Source organism: Anastrepha obliqua, chromosome 4 (assembly GCF_027943255.1).
Source record: "Anastrepha obliqua isolate idAnaObli1 chromosome 4, idAnaObli1_1.0, whole genome shotgun sequence".
Lineage (NCBI taxonomy): Eukaryota > Metazoa > Arthropoda > Insecta > Diptera > Tephritidae > Anastrepha > Anastrepha obliqua.
In genome coordinates this window covers 106,016,396-106,039,917 of record NC_072895.1, presented here as the reverse complement: position 1 = coordinate 106,039,917, position 23,522 = coordinate 106,016,396, and the positions used below count along the sequence as shown (strand labels likewise).

The window sequence follows — 23,522 nt, the reverse complement described above, 5'->3', positions numbered from 1 at the left end:
CGATTTTTTTTTTTTGCATGTTATTGTAGTAAAACATTTCAAAAATACCGTGTTAAAATTTTAAGTCAATCCGAGCAAAACTTTTTAAGTTATAGAGCATAAAGCCGAGCCGCCTCAAACATCTGCCGAGACGCAGCAGTTGCGCGCGTAGTCCGTTACAAACTTTAAACGCAGTTTTCTCGAACCTTTTTTTTTTAAGTGCGTAGTCATTGGCATTTGAAAACTACTCAACCGATCCTTTTGAAATTTTGTACACATATTTTACATATAAAAAACCTCCCCCCAACGTATTTTTTTCGCCATTTTTTTTTTTTATATTAAGGTGGTTTTACACCTACAAAATGGCGGCATTTTTTCGTCAAAAATCACTTTTTACTTCAAACGACTACCAAATGGCTGAAAATGAAAATAAATCGTCAAAATAAACGTTGGGGGGAAGTTTAACTCATACTTTAACTAAATTATTCGATTTTTTTGATTTCAGATGATTCTACGCTGAGATATGCTGACTACTGTAAAATGTATTTTTGAAAAGACGTCTACGTAAATGTGCTCTCATTCGCTCATTTTGCAATATTTTTACATGGAAATTTTATCAAATATTCTTGAAATGTTACTTTATAATATGCAACAACTTTTAATAAACTGACTTGAACCGTTTCGCTACAATAAATTCATAAAAAAAGTGTTTTTTTTTAGCGTTTATCCCTTACCCCCCCTTAAGATCCTTATGTAGATTGCATCTAACGATGTCGCGTAATACTTTATTTTGGAATCGTTGAATGATGTTTTTGTTGCTTTCACTGATGCAGCCCCAGAGCTGTATGCCATATGACCACACTGGTTTCAGTATTTGGTTGTATAAAAGTATTTTGTTATAGATAGAGAGTTTAGAATGTTGGCCTAACAGCCAATACATTTTCTTATATTTAAGAATTAACTCCTCGCGTTTTTCATCCTTTCCATCTCAGCTTAGCATCTAAGGTCATTCCTAGATATTTTGCCGTATTTGCATGCGGTATTGCCGTATTATTGATAAGTATTGGTTTATAATTTATATTTATATTAGTTTAACTTGACACGCCATTTTTTGGTACAATTTTGAATTGCATTTACTGATGCTTTTAACTTCTGAATTGCTTCTAAGTGTTTTTCATCAGTTGCTAATACTGCAGTATCATCGGCAAATGTTGCAGTTGTTCTATTGCTGCATGTGGGTATATCGTTAGTTTACAAGATATACAAAACTGGCCCGAGTACACTGCCTTGCGGGACACCTGCATTAATATCATTCAGTTCTGAATAGATATCTGCTTGCTTTATTCTAAAGTATCTGCTCGTTAAGTAGGATTTTAAAATTTTTGAGTACTGGATTGGTAGAACTGCTTGAAGTTTATGGATTAGTCCCTCATGCCATACTTTATCAAAAGCTTGCGATACATCCAGGAATACCGCAGAACAGATTTGTTTTTCTTCCAGTGATTTTTCAATTACATGAGTAATGCGGTGCACTTGATCAATCGTTGAGTGCTCATTTCGAAAACCAAATTGATGGTTTGGTACAAGGCATTTTGCATCTAACAATGGTTTTAATCTTTTTCGCAAGATTTTTTCAAAAAGCTTATATAAAATTGGTAACAACGATATTGGTCGGTATGATGTCACATCGTGTGGTGGCTTTCCTGGTTGTGGAAGCATAATAACTCCCGCTATTTTCCATTGTTGCGGTACATATTCTAAACGAAATGCAGCATTAATTAAATATGTCAATTTGACATAGCATTATTGGGAAATTCTTTTAATATTTTCCCTGTTATAAGGTCATAACCGGGTGCTTTTTTGCTATCTATTTTATTTTTAATAGTGTCCTTTACCTCTTTAAAGGAAGTCAAGGGGATTTTATCGATTTTTTGTCGAATAAATGAGGTATATATTTTCTAACTCATCTCCTTCGTTAGGATGAAAAATGTTTTGAAGATATTCGGCAAATCTCTCAGCTTTTTGTTCGTTAGATTTGGCCCAGCTGCCATCATAATTTTTTATTGGTGGGGAATGCATAATAGGCCTTTTCAAGGTTTTAGTTGCCTTCCAAAGTGAATAGTCCGTACGTTTATCGCTCGTTAAATTTTCTAGAGCATCTCTAATTTAGTCATTTTTAAGTTGTTTTATTTCTTCTTTTAGTTGTGTAGAGAGTTTGTTGAGTTTGGCTTTGTCTTGTGGTGCTCTGTTTTGTTGCCATTTTCTTCTCAATCTACGTTTACTTTTTATTATCATTAAAATCTCCCTCGGATAACTATTTCCTTTAAGTCTTCTTTTTATTTCCGGTGTGCATTGCCAGGCCGCTTGTTGGATAATTTTGATATATTTTTCGATAAATAAATATGAAAAAGTACTACGACTTACAGTTTTATTAAAAAAAGAGAGATTTTTAACCATCTAATTTGCATGCTGTCATACTGGTGTTACACCTTACATATATATGTATTCAGAACAAACTCTTCGACAAACTCCAGTAATTTATACTTAAAAATGTTAAAAAAAAAAATGCCATACAAGTGAAGTAGTTAACCATTTTATGAGTTTCCCTTTGCAAAGTAAATTTAAAATCGGCAAAAAATGACTGAAAACATACAACAGCAAATGATTGCTGGTCAGCTGCCTAAAAACCGCAAATCGCACATCCTCAGCTCATTTTATAACCAATACTACTACGAGCATACATACATCGAAGTTGAGTTGTGCACGCGCAGCTCTCAAAAATCTCCAACTGCAACCGATTGTTGCTTAAGCCACAAACGCTTTCGTACTTTTCCGCAGAAATTTGCAAAAGTTCTTCAGTTTTTTTTTCACCAATTTTTATTTCATAGCTGAGTAGCGCCGCAATTGCAAAGGGGGGCTATTTCGATGGGTTTCAGTGATCGCTGTAACGGTACAGCAGCATAATAGCCACGCGCTAAAACCGGGTCAAGTGAAACTTTCTTTTCCGTGCGGATTTTACGCCATTCACGACTTTTGTTTTTTTGATGAATTTTATTTTTAATTTTTTAATCTTTGCATTTTTATTTAATTTTTTGTTTTCGCTACCTACACACTTTTGCATTTGCAAACAATACATGGCATGATTTTTTCGCATATTTTTTGAACGTTCCGTTGGCCTATTGTGTTTTTCCAACTTTTTCTCATTTTTCTCTCTGTTTTTTTTTGTGTATTTTGTGTTTTTGATTTTTTATATACTGTTTTTTCTTTTGTTCTTGCACAACGCTTTTTCCTTACTTAACTTTGTTGTTTTTCGCTTCAAGTGAACGTAATTGTGCGCTGCGCCGCAAATTGCATTGTTTTTGAAAAGTTTCATGCAACGGAAATTGCGAGCGGAGCGCCGCAGTAACAGCCGCCTCACTTGTGGTCATTGAGCGAAGCGGCAGGGGGGTGGTAAGCGGGGGGAAGGTGAAGTATGTGGGAGCAGTTGTAAGACAAGCGGTCGGTGGTACTCTCAAGCAAACTAAAGCAAACTCAAGTTTTACACTGGCTTGCACTTGTTAACCTTTCCTGTGCGCAATTTCAGTTTGCCAGCAAAGCAAAAAACAAACAAAACAAAAAAAAAAAGGAACAAGAAAAATAACGTTAATGGTTGCTTTATTTTTATTGCCAGTGAGTGGATAAACGGCGTGAATATGTGTATTTGTGTGCGTGTGCGCACTGGCAAGTTGTGGCCAAAAAAGTACCACAACGCTTTAAAAGGATATGCAAAAGACGTTTGTATGCGTGTATGTGTGTGTGGTGACACCCTGCAGTGAAATGACAACTCATACTCAGAAAACATTATAGCTCGTAAAATGACATTTGATGGAAGAAATCATACTAGTTGGAGAGGGACTAGTACTGCATCAGTTACAAAGTGAGCAATTGGAGATGTATGTAAAACAAATTTTGCTACTAGTACTATAACTAATAATAAATATTGTTCTACTAAGTTATGTACTAGTAGTGGACTAGTTGCAAATTGACCAATTAGAGATGTATGTTAAACAAATATTGCTCTACTAAGTACTTTAATTAATAACACATACTGTTACATTATGTAATGGACTAGTCCTGGACTAGTTGCAGAGTGACCAATTAGAGATGTATGTAAAACATATATTATTCTACTAAGTACTATGAATAAATATGCTTCAAACGTTGAGGATGCACACAGAATGTAGATGGAGTAAACGATCTGCTTGTTTTGTCCACTACGAAGTGTTTCATTATTTGGTATGAAACTGATGCAGAGGCTAAGTAGTCTACTAACTGGTATGAAACCGGTGCGAGACTACCTAGTTCTTTTACTGATATGAAACTAAAGCAGAGGCTAACTAGTTATTTAACTGGTGTCAAACCAGTGCAAAAACTAACTAGTTCACTAAATGATATGAAACTGGTGATAATCTAACTAGTCCACTAACTGTTATGAAACTGTTGATGAACTAATTCACTTTAAATTGTATGACGCTGACATTTGAGATGTGGAAGGAGAAAAATACCAGTAAAAGATGAAACTCCAACTAATTCAGCTGCACGCCAATCTCATATAAAATCACTTCAGAACTAGTAGATTTGACCGCAGGGTAGTTTGTGTCTGCGTTTGTGTGTGTGAATCGGTGGGTGAGTGGCGCATGTTTCATGCGGCCTCGTAAGTTTTGTGACCTCTTAAAATAATTAACAAACAAAAGCAGTTGCAATTTTTGTTTTTAATTTTTTATTGTTTTTTATTCTTTTTATTTTTGATAGCTCGAAAACCACAACGAGCAGAGAATTTTACCACAATTTGTTAAGTTAGTCAAGTGGTGGTGAATTTAAAAAGCTAAGCTTGTTAAGTGCACTAAAATTAATAGAATAAAGTGCGCTCCGAAAAAAAAAAACAAAAAAAAAAGATTTAATTAATTATGGAAACTGGAAAATCTGGGCATACTTATAAGTATAAGTAAAGTATATTAAACAGTAAAGGGAAGTTTGAAGGCTGCCTAACCGTACCACCGTGCAAAGTTGTGTCGCTCATTTGAACGATATCTTAGTCCATAAATAATGTCATAGATGGGTTTTTCGAATATAAAAAAAAGTTCTTTGATAGACATTTTTTAGCATTTTTATGTCATTCCAGTGCTTAGTAGAACAATATTTGCTCTGCATATATATCTAATTGGTCACTTTGCAACTGTTCCAGTACTAGTTTCTCCCGAAGTATGACTTCTTCCATCAAATCTCATTTCACGAGCCAAAATAATTTCTGAGTATTCGTTGTGATATCACATAGCACACACACAGCATTTTTTATGAATTGGCAGCACCACATATTTTAATTCAAGAAGGTGCCTTCAGATGAATCTAAAAGACAATTCAGCTCTAAGAAGTTATCTGCTTGGATGCTTTCTGCTGTAAAAGTCCAACAAGATTTGTTGGCGAGTGGCTTAAAGCTGCAGAGGAACTTTATCAGCCGAATAACAGAGCAGGCCGTTGTCCTAAGTGCGGTATTTAGACTGGTCTGTAGCTTTGGCCACTGTGTTCTGCTGGTATCCGTTGACCAAATTGGAGCTGTGTAGTTTAGTATCCCTCGACCGTGAACATTGCCGACAACTTTTCTTTACCGCAAATTTCTTTGCATTTCTCAGAGTGCGGCGGATAGCTTTTGGCGGCTCTGCTTCTTGTTTAAGAATTTATGTGTATGCTAGGCGAAGAGGTGTATGCTGTTGAAGGTAAGCCCACAAAGTTTTCGAATATAGCAGACATTTGGAAATATTAGTTGTTTTTAGGTTAATTTCTGATTTTATTTAATGCATGGAAAAATTGGAATTGAGAAATTCTTACCCCAGTACTTCTTATTTTGCTTTCTATTCTGCTAGAATAAACATTTTTCATAAGATTTTTTTTTTGTTTTGTTAGATGTGTCCAAAAATCAATTAAATAGTCTGGAGCGAAGTTTTTCGCTCACGAGTAATATTTTTTAAGGCGCTCGGCATAATTTTATGTTTTTTGTAATTTTTTAATTTGTAAAATAGCATTATTTGGAAATATGGTTCTAATTCTGAGAAAACTCTCCATCCAGAAATGTATTTTTGCAATAATTTTCAACAAATTTTTCCCAATTTAATGGTCTCAGAAACTATTTATTTTTCTTGACACAGACCTTTTTTATGTTATTAAAGTTTTCTAGATAAAACAAAAAATAAAAAAAAAAGTAAATAATTGACGCTTACACCCTTTTTGGGTGTTAGGTCGAGCTCCTTCGCCTATTTGTGGCATGCGTTTTGATTTTGTCCCAGAAATGGAGGAACCTACAATTTTAAGCCGACTGCGTGTGGCAAATGGTTTTTTTCATGGCAGAAATACACTCGAAGATTTGCCATTGCCTGCAGAGGGGCGACCGCTATTTTTTGCAATTGGCGCGCGTCGATTTTGGCGCCCTGTGGCAGCCATTTTGTTTTGATGACATCTGTCAAATCTTTTGTTTATTATTCAGTTGTTTATGCCAAATCATCATGGCAAGTTACACGATTGAACAGCATGTTCAAATGATAAAACTTTATTATCAAAATGAGTGTTCATTAACGCAAACGTTGCGCGCATTGCGCCCATTTTTCGGTAGACGTGGCGGCCCTTCCGATTGCTTATGGCCCATATTAAACCATATGGACCTAGACGACATAGATGTTTTTGAACATAGTTCTAATATTTGCGATTCTTTTACTGATCTTTGAAACCTTTTTTCATTCAGCAGTTAAATTTTTGCATAGCATGTAAGTTTTCTCTAAAGTATTTGAGAACCATAGAAATAGTCTTGTGCAAAAAGCTTAAAAAATTCTTTGCATATTTTGTTTTCGCTTCATTTTTCTGAGTAGTTTCGTTACCCCGATAGAAATTTTTTAACATGGACTTAATACTTGGTTTCCTTTAGACTTTTTACGTATAAAAACTTTTTTTTCAGGAGCCATTATTCAACCAAATATGTTTGTATATAAAATATTTGGAATCTTTCGAGGTTTTCAGCTCTCGAGCTGATGTATTTTAAAGTTCTTTGCAACAATTCCGGTGAAAATTTGAAGAAAAAAATGTATTCTTTTGAGTTAAAGGGAAGTTTTTTAGCGCTCTTCTTTATACTCCCTTCATGTGGAACAATGTTTTCCATGTTTTTTAACATAACTCTAATAATTGCCTTTAATTTTCTAACAACAAATATTAGCTTGGCGAAAAAGAAATCCATTATTTTTGCGTAAAAAATTGCTATTTTTATTCTGAAAAAATGGCTACAAGTAAATCATTGAAAGTATTGCTCATGACTGGCTACTACTTCTTCCCACCTTTCTGGTAGATACCTTCGTGGTAAAACTGTTCTTCTTTTGAGGCTATCCACGGATCAAGCCATTTTTTGATGTCTTCATTGGTTTCGCTTGGTTTTAACAGTTCATTATAAACAACACCAAATACATAGCATAGCCTTCGCAGCGTGAATATTCGGCCGAGGCGATGACGTAGAAGCATGACCGGACAGTCCCTTTTACTTTCTTTTCTTTGGATTGCTGTAATGAATCCATTTTTCATCACCCGTCACGATGCGATGAAGAAGACCCTTCCGTTTCAATGACGTTCAACATCACTTGGTTTTGGAAATTGATTGGCGGGTAACTCCTAATATTGAAACAAGCTCTTCCTGCGTTTGACACGGATCCTCATTGAGCAATGCCTCCAATTCAGCGTCTTCGAAGGTTCGTCAACATTAAAATCACCGTCTTTGAAGCGACGGAAACAATCTCGGCACGTTGTTTCACTTAAAGTAGCGTCTCTATAACGTTTTTGTAGCTTTCAATGCGCTTCAGTCGCCGTTTTTTTTTCGAATGAAAGAGGAAAATCAACACTTCCCGCAAATTACGATTATTCGGCACGAAATCAGACATTTTCACAAAACCAAAAGTATATGGTACCGAAACAAAATCACTAATGTGTCGAATCAGTTTGTTTTCCATATGTCTAAGCTTGGTTTATGACGTTTAGGTTATGTTAGAATCGATTAGCACACACTGCTGGTGCCATCTATTTACAAACAGCGGAAACTTAGTTGCGCACCTAATATAAATTTTGCCAATTATCAGATGTATCTGTTTAGTAACTGTGAGTGTACTGTATTTTGTTACTTTTTTGAAATATTTGCTATTTTCGCAATAGAAATAGAAAAGAAAAGTAATTTTATAAAAAAAAACTTATAGGCATTTATTTAAAGGCCCATGCAACAAAAACCTAATTGCAGCTGTCAATGATACTAATTTGGTAAACAATTTTGTTTAAGCGCGCCCCTAAAATCACGGAGGCTACTACGTAGAAAATTGCGTACCATTAATTTAGAAACATTTTTGTTTACATTTCAAACGCAAAGTTGCTCAATTATTTATTGTAGTTAAATTTAAATACTCAGAAATTCAACTCAACCCAATTCGGTGAGCGCTGCTGCAGCGCAACAACGAAATCTCCCACATATTGTAATCACCAGCGTAACCTACTTTTAGGCTGGCATTCTCTTTACGACAATATAGTTGCACGCAACAAAAATGACTATTGTTTAGAAAATGGAACTCACCAAAGCAGCCCTGACACTTTCGCTCATGATAGCCAGCCATGCATACATACATACACACATGCACACATGCAACCCCATACATAATTTACGCCCATAAAATTTACGTAAATCTCAGCTAGTGATTCTTGGGCAGCCAGAGGGGTTAGGAATTTCGGCATTAGTTTATGGAGTATAAATATAAATTCCTGAAAGTGTGCAATGAATAATAGTGCTGTGGGGAGGAGAGGGGATGGCACGCGGGGAGGCAGACAAATGCATAAATATAAACATCCGCATGCGAATGGAGAAAAGTTAGTGTTGCGAAAGCAAAATTACTGTGACACGCCCACATAGCGCGCATTAGCGTGCCGCCGGGATTGGCGAGGCAGCGTGGCGGGAAAATTGGGGTGAGCTGGGTGTTGATTACACACTCCTCTGTATGGATGCTCTGTGTTTTGGCAATTGCGTATTTTTGCCCAAAAGCATATTTTATGCTGCATCAGAGACTTTGTGATTGCATTAAAATGCATATTCATAAGTTTGTTGGTTGTTGCGGCCGATATGGTTGTTATTGTTGTGGCTGTTGCTGTTTTATTTAGCCTAGCAAATGTTTGTAGTTGTTGCTGTTGTTTGCATTTTCGCTAAATTGTGCCATTTGCCAAGAGCCACAGCCCCTTGCCGCCTGTAAATCGTTTGCCACGCATTCCGCAGCTCTCTAGTTCTGTCTCTCTCTCTCTCTTTCTATCTCTTTCTTTTTCTCTTTCCTTCATTCTACCTTCTTTTCTTACATCCTGCAACAAAATATGTATGTGTATTTCGATATACTTTCGCTACACGCTGGCAACTCTAACCCAACCAAGCGATCAAGCAAACCAACAGCAATCGCAAAATTTTGCGTTTTATACTCAATTGCCACAAAAACAAGGGCAAAACAAACAATCAGCAAATAACAACAATTCCTACAACAATAATATACAATTTTAATTGCTGATTGCAGGCGCTACGCTGCGCTGCATTGCATTGCACAGTGGCTGAACTGTGGTTAAAAACAGTTCATAAAATCTAAATAAATCACTAATGGCTAACTCAGCTTTCGGTGTAGTTCCTGCTTTTTATAAAGAGCTTTTGAACTGCTTATCTGGTTCTATTTCTTGTTGAAGGCTGATTTATGGCCATTGAACGCTTTCTGGGGCGTTCCTTCTGGATTTGTCTTTGGTGTAAGTTTCCACATAAAAACAAAATAAAGCAAACTAAATTTTGAAAATACTCATTATTTTAAAACTTTCAATGAAAAACATAAAAACTTCGAATGTATATTTATATGACGTTTTTCTGAATTTTTGGGAGAAATCTGTAAAACTTCTTTTATTAGAAATCACATTTTAATTCATCGCTCAGCAAATCACAATCTAGTTATAATTTTTTCGTTTCGTTGACTGTGGTCTTTGAAATTTTCGATTTACAAAAAAAAAAAAAAAATAAATTGCTAAAAAATCAAATTTTATTTCTGAGAGAAAAAAAATGATTAAAAAATAACGAAATCATCATTTCCGAGCGAGTAAATAGCACCTTGATCAAAAAGTTCCCAGAATATATTGAGAAAATCCAAAATACAAGCTTATTCCTCAAAAGTAATATCGAAAAAGGGACTGTAGGCTGCTGGTTAGACTGATGACGGAGGATGATACGGCGCACCACTTTCTGTGCATCTATCCGGCCTTCGTTCGAATTAGGGTTGAGGTCTTTGGCACTGATGTGTTAAGAAGCGACCATCTTGGCTCCTTGGCACAACAAAATCTACTCAGATTTCTTCGAAGATCGGGTAGATTGAAAGAAAATTAAAAAGGGAACGCGAGTGCTGACTTAATGTTGAGTCTGAGTGCTGTACTTGGTAGTTGTCCTTTCTTGTCGACAAAAAAAAATCAAAAAAAAAAAAAACAAACGCTTCCAAAGAACTCCCCTTGAACTCTCGACACATTTCTAGAACTCTACTATATTTTGATTTAACATACGAAAACAGCCATGATAGTCCGGCATTTCGCGACGATTGAGGAGATAAAAACCGATTCGCTGAGAGAGCTCAAGGACATACCAAGAAGTGCATTTCAGAACTGCTACGAGGATTGGAAAAAAACGCTTGCGCAAGTGTATTATGTATATCTGAGGGGGACTATTTTGAAGATGAAATATTTAGAAATTGATGAATAAATAAATGTTTTTGAGAAAAATGGAAACTCACCTTATTTGTTGAACACAACTCAAAACAAAAGGAATTTAGGCTAGCAGCAACGCACTCCCTTATTGAACCGCAATACTTATTAAACAACCTTGGATTAAATTTTTTTTTTTTACTGCATTTCAGCAGTTAAACCGCGTTAGCTGTAGTAGTTCTTTGACTCGATCGAACAGAAAAAAAACGCAGGGTGCCAAATCCATTAAATTCGATGGCTGTTGGATGCTATTCATTTCGTTCTGAGCCAAAAATGAATTTCCCACAAATCCTTTCTGTTTTTTGGCGAATTGCTTCACGTAAACGTCTCATAACGCCCAAATATTAGTCCTTTTTTAATTGGGTGGTTTTGTGCTGTAAAATGCCGTTGTGGTCCATAAAAACCATTAGCATTGCTTTCTATTTTGACTGAAAACGACATAGTTTGTTAGGCAACGTTTGTAGCTCTCTACTCACTCGCCTGATGTGTGGATTTCACGTTGTAGTCATAAACTCATGTCTCGTCTACAATAATGAGGCGTAATGATGAGTTTTGGTTCGGATTCAGTCTTGGAAATCTTGTGTTTGGTGGTATCAACGTGGTCTCTTTTTTGCATGAAATTTAGGTCCTTTGCGGCCAACTTTGCAGCAACATGCATCATCATCGTTATCCTTACTTTTGGGGAGATCTTGCTTCTGCAACTCATCAACTCAGCGTTCTTTCTGCCTCCCTCGTATTTTGCGTCTAATCGGTAGCCTATGGAACGTTGTACTGGCAGCTTAGTTATTGTGCATTCCGGCCGTATACTTTAACTAACTTTTTCTTTGCTTTTTGATGAAACGTATCGCATTTTCATGATGTATCAACTTCCCACCCTATAACACAAAAAATTTAATTTGGTCATGGTTAGGTTCTATCATTTACTTCAACTCTAGTACTTCCCAGTTATGGGTGAAATAAATTTATTTATTAACGTAGGAAAATGGCTGGTTTTATTATAATTAAAGACAGATATAAAAAATACTATACAGAATTCTAGAGTATTCAAATCTAATATTTCCATGACTCAAATTAGTTCGCTTTGTCCAGGCTGGTTTGCCCAAATTCTGTGTTCAAGTGGAACCTAACTAAGCCCTCAAATATGCCAGTCTTCGAATATATTCAATTTAAGCTAGAATGTTTGATTGATCGATAGGTAAGCATATACGAGTACTAATATTATGCATCTCAATACAGGGATTCCGGCCGGCGGCATCATTGGGCCGTATTTTTTTCAAAATGAGGCCGGTCAGGCAGTTACTGTGAATAGTGTTCGCTATCGTGAGATGATAACAAACTTTTTATGGCACGAATTGGAAGATATGGATGTGAACGATATGTGGTTTCAACAGGACGGTGTGGTTTCACACAGCTAACGAAACAATGGCTCTTTTGAGCGAAAAACTCGATGCCCGAATAGTCTCACGTCGCGGCTATGTCAATTGGCCGCCAAGATCATGTGATTTGACACCGTTGGACTTCTTTCTTTGGGGTTATTTTTTAAGCTTTTTCTATGATTGGATTTTTACGTCGTAATACGGAAGACTTTTCAGATCCTTTGACTTCGAAAGCACTCTACGTCTCCTTAATTCGAAGCCGACTAAATTATTGTTCTCTAATATGGAACCCATTTTACCAATATCATATAAATAAAATTGAAAGAGTCCAAAAAGTCTTTACCAAATATGTGTTGTGTAACCTGCGCTGGCCTAAAGGGCTCTCTAGTTATATAGGCAGACGCAAATTGATTGGACTGCAAAGCCTTGAGGACAGACGAATCTACTTTTCGATTCTCTTCTTGTATAATCTTTTAAATTTCAATATAAATTGCTGTGAGTTACAGAGTTTAATTACATATCAAACAAAGCAGCATGATTTAAGGCAGGCTCGTTTATTTGTAGATCAACGGTATAGAACTAACTATGCCCTCAATGAACCTTTGGTGAGATGCATTCGATTCTGCAACAATCCTAGCTTCGACTTTAGACTAAGTTTATATAATTTTAGGCAACAATTGTTTATAATCTTTAACTAATAATTAAAAATTGTCTAATATAGTCTGTAAGAATTATTTGTAGACTGAATAAACGAAATAAAAGAAAAGGTGTACATCGATAAGCCAGCAACAATTCAAGAGCTAAAGGATGAGATAATTCGGCTTATTAACGGCATAGAACCTCAATTATGCCTCAGCGCCATCGAAAATTTGGACCATCGGATGGAGGTGTACCGGCGAGGCCCCTGCGGCCATTTGGCCGATATTTTATGCCATACGTAATTGAGCTGTACCAGTATTATTATAATAGAGAGAAATGACAATAATTCCGAAAAAAATTGTATTTTATTCAAAAGCTATACCGGCGCTTGAAACTTAACCACCCTTTAGTAAAAAATGTAACACTAATTTTTTGGTTTTCTTTCTAACATGAAAGTCAATGTAAACATAAGTTTTACTTTGTTATAATACGCAACATTGAAACACTCAATTTTTTTATATTAAATAATATATATAAGTACGCAGAAAATCCTACTTGTTGTTGTTGTATCAGCATACTAAATCCTGTTAGTGCAATGTATGCTACCGGTCGTCTTCGTCTAGCTAACGGTACGCCTAGGAAAGTTGCTGTTTCGGCAGGTTGGGTCTAGAGGGAGAGGGGTGTTAGATGAATGTCTTTGTTGGAGTATGTGAAAAGGTGGTTAGTATCGTTACACTGCGAAATTTAGAACAGGACGACCAATTGTTTTAAATGTCGCCAGTAACATTTTTTTTCTCCAAGTCTTTTCTCCATTGTTTTTTCCCCAAGTACTGCCGGCTAGCGATTTGAGGAACTTGGACTTGTTGCGGGTTGCTTACTGTCCGTATTGGTGTATCGTCAACTTTAACCTTGAGCTGTAGTTTGACCTCCTTTGTCCAGGTTGTAAAGAGGTTTGTGGTGGATTTAGAGGGGCATGCTGTAGATTGCTCTCAGTGAAAAGTAGGGAAAGATTGGTGAGGTAATCATTTACTTTTGGGCACGCTATTACAATCGTTAGCTTAGGAGACTAGGGAGACTCTCTCTAGTGGTTGAGGGAGCTTCGATATAGACAAGTTGAAAAGCAAGGGTGAAAGGTGTAAATCCCACTAATTTCTGTATATTCCACCTAAATTACGCGAGATTCAACTAGAAAATACTTTGCTTACTTTTAAGATTTTTGCACCGAACTTTTTTCGACATCAATCCATCCATGTTTGTATATTATAAAAATATTATTAATAGCCTTGATAACTGTTGAGTAGCCAGTTTTTGAGAAATTTTTTATATGAATAGTTCGTGACTTTGGCTGATTGACTCCAAGGCGTTTGCAAACGTGAAAATATAATATAACCTAAGTGAATCCCGCAGCGGTGAAAAAAGTAAAGAAATGTTTAAGAAAAACGGGATCCTGAAAGGCTCGGTGTTGTAAAAATCGAAAAAATTTACGTCTATAGAACGTTTGTATAATATAAAAATATTTTGCAATTAATATTAAAAGTTAGTGACTTGGGCTGATTGACTTCAAGGCAGCTGCAAAAAAATATGGCCTGTGTAAATCTTGCAGTGGTGGAAACTAAAGAAATATTAAAAAAAAAAACACAAAACAAATTTCATCGATTCTCCACACTGTGCTTCGTTTTGCTTTGTTGCTCCACTGCTGTTGAAGCGTCAAGGCTTCTCAAACTTTTTGCCCGTAGCTCGGTTCTGTTGCTCGTTATTGCTGTCGATTTTGTTATTTGGTTACGCTTAATTTTTGCTGCTGTTTTTTGTGACCTGAACTTTGTTAAATGCATAATTGTTGCATTTATTCAAAAACATTTCAGATACAATTTTGTATTTTTTTTGCTTGCTTTTTTTCGCGTTTCCCCCTATTAATCTTTTTCAACCGTTTTGACTCTGCGCATTACTTCGTTCATATTTTAATTTTATTGCATTTCTTTTAGCTCAACGCAGTGATTAATATTGATGAGTTGTGTAAATTTTTTATGTTTTTAATGTTAAATGTCACAGAAAATCCGATAAAATGCAACAAGAGAAACGGAAAATTTCAGTAAATGGGGGGAATCATTTATGAGTTTGCAAACAATATTAATGAGTGACACACCATTTATATCAAAAAAAGATGTTTTGTATACAAAACAAAAAAAAAAAAAATACAAAAAAAAAATAAACATCACTAGATTTAAATGCCAACAAATATTATTATTATTTTTTATTTCTGTGGTTGTTTTTTTGGTTTTATCATGCACGTATGTATGTATGTATGTAAATATTTTGGGGAAGCAAATTTGTATAAATATACTGAAAAGATGTATCGGACCTCAGCGACTTTGGGCGAAGATAAACGACCAGAGACAGGAAATCGTTGTGTACAAAACTTACCTTTCTTTTGCCAACTCTCTGATCAATTGCCATATCAGCAAAAATTGCAAAAGAAATACTGAACCTAAGAATGTCCGTATCGGTTGGGCACCCGTGTCTGGCTGGATCCTTTTTAAAAGGTTATGTACATAAATCTATAAAAATTAAATTTTAGAAAGTTACCTGGAAGCTCAAGTCGTTAATAGAAATATGTTAAATTCACATTCGATGTCAAAAGAGCCAGTCTGGATGCTCCTGCCATTTTTTCGCTCACGTAACTTCTGTAGAGTGTGCGGCACTCAGCCTTTTAGTAATTCTGCAAGGTTATTAAGGAAATATTTCGCAGTATATTTTCGTCTCATTTAAGAGAGTGCTGAACAGTGCCAGTTATTATGATTGGAGCTCGCCTAATTTTCGCTTCTACTACAACTTCCTAATGTCCACTTTCCTCCGGAATCTTTCGCTTCCAATTTAGCTTCGTCTTCTTGTTTGACGCGATAAATACTTAAGCAATTTTGGTTGAGTTTAATGAAGCGCGCCAGTCGTTTCTTTATCGTGTTAACCGGCGCCAGTTGGACACATCAAGTGAAACCAAGTCTTTCTCAACTTGATCTATCCAACTCAGAGGAGGCCTTCCTCTATTACAACCAGCTGGTACTGCATCGAATACTTTCAGAGCCGGAGCGTTTGTACGTTTTCGTACACCATGGCCTAGCCAACGAAGTCGCTGGATCTTTATTCATTGCGCTACGTCTATGTCATCCTAAAGCTCATTTAGCTCATCGTTCCATCGCCTGCGATACTCACCGTCCCCAAAGTGGAAAGGCCCAAAAATTCTCCGCTGAATCTTGTTCTCCTATACACCAAGGGACGCCTCATCGGATGAAGACATCGTCCAAGCTTCTACGGCCAAGCTTCCAAGCGATGGGATGGAAGTGATCAGAGCTTTTTAAGTGTTATTTTTGGTCGTCGAAAGAAAGCTACGATTATGTTACCAGTTAATGATATACGTTACAATTGAAGGTTAGGTTAAATGGCTGCCCTAGCTAAAGAGCTCACTTAGACAAATGTAATTCGTCCGTTGTGGTGCCATACATGGGAGAGGGGAAAGGAGATGGGAAGGAAGAAGGAGCTTTGGGATTTGATACGGTGATGACCATACATTTTACGACGGCGCCGACGGGGGCTGATTTGCGTTCGTAGTTGGCCGTAACAAGCTACTAATGAACTTCATCAACTTTATGACATCTACACCGGCTATATCCGCAGGCGTAGCGAAAAAGTAAGAGCCCAGATATCTAAGTCTTTGCCAGGCGAGAGCAGGGCAGCTGAGAAGAAGGTGTTGAGATGAGTCCACCTCGTCCTCCAGACAGTTTCTGCAGAACGGACTTGAGGCAATCCCAAGTCTTACGGCGTGAACACCTAACGGACAGTGTCCTGTAAGGATGCCCACCAAATTTGAGAGCTGGGGTTTTGTTAGCCTTAGGAGTTCTCTTGAGCGTCCCCGATCTACCCGTGGCCAGAAGGATCTCGCGACCTTGCACGTTTGCGCAGTAGCCCAGCGCTCGCTGAGTTGACTCGAGGCCCATCTTTCCAGGAGCAGACCACAGCTTCTCAGGGGAACCCCAATTCTCTCATTACGCGACGAAACCGTCTACAAAGTTCTACAATTGAAGGAGAAGGATTTATTCAACTCCATTCTAAAGTTTAAAGCTTATACCGCGGTCATCTTGAACCGACATATGTTTGATACTGAGGATGCTGGTGAACTCATTAAAGATGCTCCTAATCGAGTCGTACCAACTGGTCGAACAATCCGGTGCTAGTTGCTCGACTCGAACCTGATAAATCCTTACGAGACGTGGTCTCCACCGGACTGGTCGTTCGGACGAGAAAATGCTGATGTGGCTGCCGATTTTGCTAAGAACGTAAAAGCAACAACCAGTCTACGAGCTATGCAATCGGGCATCACCGGACGGACCATACAGCAAACGTTAATGGCAGACTAACACATCTTCCCGTAAAAAATACAAACAGAGTACCACTCAGTGCCTGTTGACTGTCAGTCGCGTGTAAATTACCGTCAAGCCATCCTCAATATCCGCAATGAAGAGGACGATTTTTTGTAGAAAATTATGAGCGACAAGACGCATTTCTATTTAAGCGGTCACGTCAATAAGTAAAATCTTCGTTTTTGGGGCACGGAAAATCCGCGCGAGATGCACGAAGCGCCATTACATCCACTCAAAGCTATTGTGTGGTGCGGAGTTCACGCAGGAGAAGTGATTAGGTCGTGATTTGTTTGAGATCGTCATCGGCAATACGGTCATTGTTACTGGCGAGCACTACAGTGCCATTATAAACGACTTCTTACTGCCGGAGTTGGATGAGCGGGCTTTGGGCGTCATGTAGTTTTAACAAGATGGTGCAACCGCGCACACAGCGCTGACCACAATGCACATATCCTGGTCGCATAATCTCCTGTTTTGGCAATTTTGCATAGCCGGCAAGATGGACCGAATTAACCATCCCACACTACTGTTTGGAGCTACTTGAAGTCGTGGGCTTATGCCAGAAATCGTAGCTCTTATGGAGAATATTCGATAGAAATGCGAGCAGTTACCACCAGAAATCTTGCACAAAGTCATGGAAAATGCGTCAAAAGGAGCGAAAATGTAGATCAACACAGGCGGCAGTCATTTGACGGGTACCAGCTTCTTCACTTAACAGAAAAAATTATAAAAGTCCAAATAAAGATTTCCAGCGCTCAAAATATTTTTTTTATTTAGTACAAAAGTTATTTTAAAACGAAATCGGGTGATTAATTTTTCGTAAGACATATTTTTCCACAGTCAGCAACTTTTTAGACTTACATAAAAGAAAAAAGTAAATATTAAAAATAAAGTGAATAATAAAAAAATATGGCACCCACCACCATTTGGCATTTCAAACCCCACAAAAAAAAAAGAAAAAAATGTATTTTCCCACATTTCGTGTTTTCGATTTTCGCCACACTATGAAAATTCGAAAATTTCTACGCCACAAATCGGCCTCTCAAAAGCATTCACTCTGGCTCACACAAGCCTACATTGATGGCAAATGGCTGGACGCCGCGAACGGCGCTAAATTCGAAGTCCGTAATCCAGCAAATTTGGAAGTAATCGGCAGTGTGCCAGACATGACCGTTGACGAAGCACAGCGAGCGATTGATGCGGCGACTAAGGCATTTTATGCCCCAGAGTGGAAATTCATCACAGCGCGTGAGCGTTCTCAGTTACTGAAAGTGAGTAGCCTTTAAAACTCTGAAATCATTTACAAATTTGCGCTTCCTCCGTAGAATTGGTACGGACTAATAGCGCAGCACGGCGCCGAGCTAGCCGACATAATCACGGCCGAATGCGGCAAACCTTTATCAGAGTCAAGAGAGGAGGTGGCTTATGGCAGTTCGTTTGTGGAATGGTTTGCTGAGGAGGCGCGACGCATTGATGGACAGATCATTGCTAGTTCTATGGCAAATCAGGAAATATTAATACTGCGCGATCCAATTGGTGTTGTGGGACTTATAACACCATGGAACTTTCCGATGGCGCTAGTTTTACGTAAAGCAGCGGCGGCACTGGCATCGGGTGTGTAGAATAATTTTCTGCGCTCGCAAAGTGTGTTTACATGGCAAGCAGGCTCAGAAGAATATTTACTTTAAAAGATCTTTTTCTAAAAAAAGAGAGCATTACCTAAACTCTACTTACCCATTCACATAACTCTTTTTGCTTCTATTTTTATTTAGGCTGCACTGTCGTTGCGAAACCTTCTGAGGATACGCCACTTACCAGTCTGGCGCTTGCCAAGCTATCGGAGTGGGCCGGCATACCAGCAGGCGTTTTTAATGTGATCACTTCGAACACAGCTCCACCCATCGGTGAGCTCTTCTGTAGTAGTCCACTGGTGAACGGCATCTCCTTTACCGGCTCCACTGAAGTAGGCAAACACTTGTTTCGCCAGTCAGCTGGTTTACTTAAACGTGTCTCGTTGGAGCTTGGCGGCAATGCACCTTTCATTGTCTTCGAAACGGCTGACATAGCAGAGTCTGTGAAGGGCGCGATGGTTTCCAAGTTTCGCAATTCCGGGCAGACTTGTGTCTCTTCAAATCGATTCTACGTGCATTCTTGCATTTATGACACCTTTGTGGAGCAACTAAAAGCTCAAGTTGAGGCGCTCAAAATCGGTCCGGGTCAAGACAAGGAAGTGCAAATCGGTCCACTTATTAATGCAGCACAGCTAAAGAGAATTGAGTCCTTCATGAAGGATGCGCGACAGAGACACACGCGGATATTATGCGGTGGCAAGCAATTGGCGGACAAAGGGCCGCTTTTTTACGCGCCCACCATCATCACCGACGTAGATCGTACAGCGCGCATATACCGCGAAGAAGTATTTGGCCCAGTAATTGTTTTGGCAAAGTTCGAGACGGAAGATGAGGTTGTGCGTAGGGCGAATAACTCACTGCGTGGTTTGGCGGGTTATTTCTACAGTCAGGACTTGCAGCAAGTATTTCGGGTAGCGCGACAACTTGAGGTCGGCATGGTGGGCGTAAATGTGGGATTGATGTCGCAAGCGGAAGCGCCATTTGGTGGCATTAAAGAATCGGGCATTGGACGCGAAGGCAGTCACTATGGTGTTGATGAGTTCACTGAAGTGAAGTATATCTGCTTGGGTGGGCTGAAGTATGATTGAATGTAGGATGAGGTGGCTAATCAATATAGCAGTCATGCTTTCAGGGGGTTGAAGTGAGATTTAGACAGCAGCCATTGTGACATCGAGTACCTCATACAGGTGAAGTATATCTATTTGGGTAGGTTGGAGATTGATTTAGTGGGAGCAGTTGCGCTGAGAAGGAGTGGTAATCACTATGACATCAATCAATTAATGGAAGCAAAGCTTTGGGTGGATTAAAGCATGTTGGAGTGGGAGTAGACGCATTGAGGAGGAGGGATAATCACTATGGCATTAAGCAGTTTATGGGGGTGAAGTAAATCGGTTTGGGTGGACTGAAGTTATGATGGATTTGAGGTACTCGCATTGCGAAGAAGGAGTTATCGCCATGGCATCAATAAATTTATGACAGTGAAACTAATTTTTTTTTACGTGGACTGAAGTATGGTGGATTGGGAGTAGTTGCGTTGAGGAGGAGGGGTAGTCACTATGGCATCAATAAGTTTATGGCAGTCAAATATTATTTTTTTTTTGTCTGGTTGAACTGAGGTGTGTAGGAGTGTAAGTAGTTGGATTGAAAAAGAGGGCAGTCAATATGATATAAATGAGTTCGTGGAGGTGAAAAATATGTATTTGGGTGGAGTTGAAGGTGGCTGAAAAATAGATAAATGGAAAAAATGTATAACCTGCGATCCCCATCTTCCCAACTTATTCCATTAAACTATGTGTGTGTATTGTTTTTAATTTGTTTGAAATCACTTTATTACTAATTTTACATAGTTACTCTAAAATAATATATATGCACTTGTATATTATACTTAACTACATACATTTTTTTCTTTCTCATTTATCAATTTTTTTATTAGGTTTTGTTTTTCTTACGTGGTTCCTTGTGCTTGTTTAATTGGTTCTTTTTTGCTTACATCTTATTCGTAATTTTACATACCACTTAGTGTCTACTGCTATATAATTTTTCTCTTTTAATTCTGGTTTTTGTTTCTTTTTTTATATAATTCTACTGGGGTTTTTACAATTTTTATTTTCAATTCAGAATTTGGTTGCATTTTTTCAATTCACAATTCACAATTTTTATTTTATTTTAGTTAATTATTCTCAGCGCTAAATTTGCTGATTTGCGTTTCGAAAATTTGGAAAAGGGCTTGTGAGTTTTTCGGAATCGCAAAAAAATAGTTTTTATATCCATAGTTTTAGTTTTGTGGAATTATAAGGTGAAAATTTGTAAGATTTTCGTCTTGAGAAATTACGAATTTTTTAGACTAACAACAAGTACAAAGAGAAGCGCTGGTGGTGAAAATCATGTTTAGTACTCGCTTATAGTTTTCTATTTCTGTAACAAATCCCGAATTTATTGAACTTAAAAAATCCTAAGAGACTTCAATATATATATATATATATAATTGGCCCGTCAAATTTAGAAAGAAAAAGGAAAACAATTAGAGAAGCTCGATTGGTTTATGCAAATTCAACACTTGAGCAATTCCAATGTCAAGTGAATCAAGTATTTTGGACATCGTCATTAGTTCTTCTAAGCATTGGTGTATTTGTAGAGCTGAGTAACCAGAAAATATTTTGGAAAAATGTTATAGTTTTGAAAAGTGTTTAAAATTTTGGTATAGAGTTTTAAAGTGCAATATTTTTTTTTTCTATTTTTAGAGAAAATTAACATACAAAAAAGTTTGGGATTTTTTTTATTAAATAAAAGAATTATCTTTTTTTCCAAACCTCTGACAATTTTTTTTGTTCGTTGTTCAATAAAATAACAACAAATTTGGGATTTTTTTGAAAAAACTAACTGTAACTTCATGTTTAATTTTTATTCTTATTTTTTCACAAAAAAAATTGTTTACTTGTTATTTTATTCATAAAAATTGTTTTTTTAAGCTTTTTAATTTCAATTTTTTCCCCAAAACAAACGGTTTACGTGTTATTATATAAAAAAAAAAATTTGTTTGCCAAAAAAATGTTTACTTAATTTTTAATTTAAATTGCTGTTTCTTAATTTTTTTTTCCAAAAACAACTTTTTGTAGTTTGGGATTTTTTGGATTAAATAAAAGAATTATTTTTTTCCCAAGAAACTAAAATTTTTTTGGCTTTTTGAGTATAAACTAACACATGAAAAAAAACTGAAATTAAAAAAAAAAATTTAATAAAAGTAAATAAATAATTTTAATAAAAGTAATAAATAAAGTAAAATTTTAATAAACGCAAATAAATTGTTTTCTCCCCAAAAAAATGGGTGGTTGTTGTTATATTTAAAACTTTTTTTTTTGCTTTTTTAGAATAAATAGCACATGGAAAACAAATAAAAAAATTAGATTTATTAAAAAAAATTAAATTAATAAAAATTAATTTTTAATTTTTTTCCCAAAAACAGAAATGTTTGCTTGTTATTATAATTAAAAAATAAGAAATTTTTTTGCCAAATTTTATTTTTTTCCAAAAAAAAGTGTAAACGTTTTTTAGGATTATTTGGATTAAATAAAATTATTATCTTTTTTTCCAAACAACTAAACATTTTTGTTTCTTTGTTTGTGAAAAAAAAAAATATTCTCAAATAACTGTTTACTCAATTATTATTCTTATTTTCTCTTAAAAAAATGTTTACGTGTTATTTTATTCTCAAAAACAATTTACATTTTTGTAATGTTTTTTAATTTTAGATTTTAATTTTTCACAACAAAATTTTTTACGTTACTTTATTAAAAAAAAAATGTTGTAATTTTTACTTAATTTTTAATTTTAATTTTCATTTAAAAAAAAAATATTTTTTCCCCAAAACAAATGTTTATATTGTTAATGTAATATTCTTAAAAAAAAAATTTTTTTTTTAAGTTTCAAAGAGCGGAGATATTTTGCTTTAGAGACTCTATACCAAAATTTTCAGTATTGAATACATCTCAAAATTATGAACTTTTTTTCAAAACGTTTTCAGTCTATTTTCTATTACTACTGAAGCCTATAAAAAACTAATTTTTAACAAAAATGTTCAGCAATGTTCAGAATACTTCGATCACTTGCCATGGATTCGTTCTGTTACAGAACCCAGTAGAAGTGTGCAATCTGAGTAGACCATCAAAGAAAGTTCGATCATTCGTAAAAGTCATTGTTAATACACATTTGGGGTAGCAGCTAATTCTATACGCCTCAGTGACCTTAATCGTCAAGCTGCCAAACCTGGATTTTTATTTAGAAAGTGCTCAACAGTCTTCTTCTCTGAAAGAGAAGCTTCTGCAATGGGGGTTAAATGGTAGCCCTAGCTTTTTCGCGTACATATGTACCGATCGTCCAGTGACCTGTAAGCACAGCTTCGAGTTTGATAATTAGATGGTGAGGAGTCCAAAAGACATTCTGAGTCCTCCGAATATTGTACTGTGGCTAAAGGGTTTTCGAAATAGCACATGAAAAATTAGAGCTCCATCTTTTCTGCGCTTTCCTGAGAAATAATTTGTGGAGTTTCAATTCAGTCCCTTTCCTGGCGAGCTTATCAGCAATTTCATTTCCTTCTATGTTCTTATGTCCTGGAACCCAGATCAGAAAAATGTTACCTGCAGACCCGAGAGATTTGAACTCCTCCTTACATG

The 23,522-nt window shown here is 36.5% G+C and overlaps 1 protein-coding gene across 1 annotated transcript; it reads left to right on the top strand.

Annotated features, from left to right (window-relative positions):
* Positions 1-18,200: 18,200 nt before the first annotated feature.
* LOC129246128 (succinate-semialdehyde dehydrogenase [NADP(+)] GabD-like) lies at positions 18,201-20,991 on the top strand. Its single transcript, XM_054884689.1, has 3 exons — positions 18,201-18,492; positions 18,547-18,835; positions 18,994-20,991. The coding sequence occupies exons 1-3, from the start codon at positions 18,226-18,228 to the stop codon at positions 19,938-19,940; spliced, it is 1,503 nt and encodes a 500-aa protein (XP_054740664.1). The 5' UTR covers positions 18,201-18,225; the 3' UTR covers positions 19,941-20,991.
* The last annotated feature ends 2,531 nt before the right edge of the window (positions 20,992-23,522 follow it).

Coding starts and splice junctions, on each gene's coding strand:
- LOC129246128 (XM_054884689.1), top strand. CDS start 18,226: ATGAAAATTCGAAAATTTCTACGCCACAAATCGGCCTCTCAAAAGCAT. Junction 18,493..18,546: donor AGCGTTCTCAGTTACTGAAA/GTGAGTAGCCTT, acceptor CTTCCTCCGTAG/AATTGGTACGGACTAATAGC. Junction 18,836..18,993: donor AGCGGCGGCACTGGCATCGG/GTGTGTAGAATA, acceptor ATTTTTATTTAG/GCTGCACTGTCGTTGCGAAA.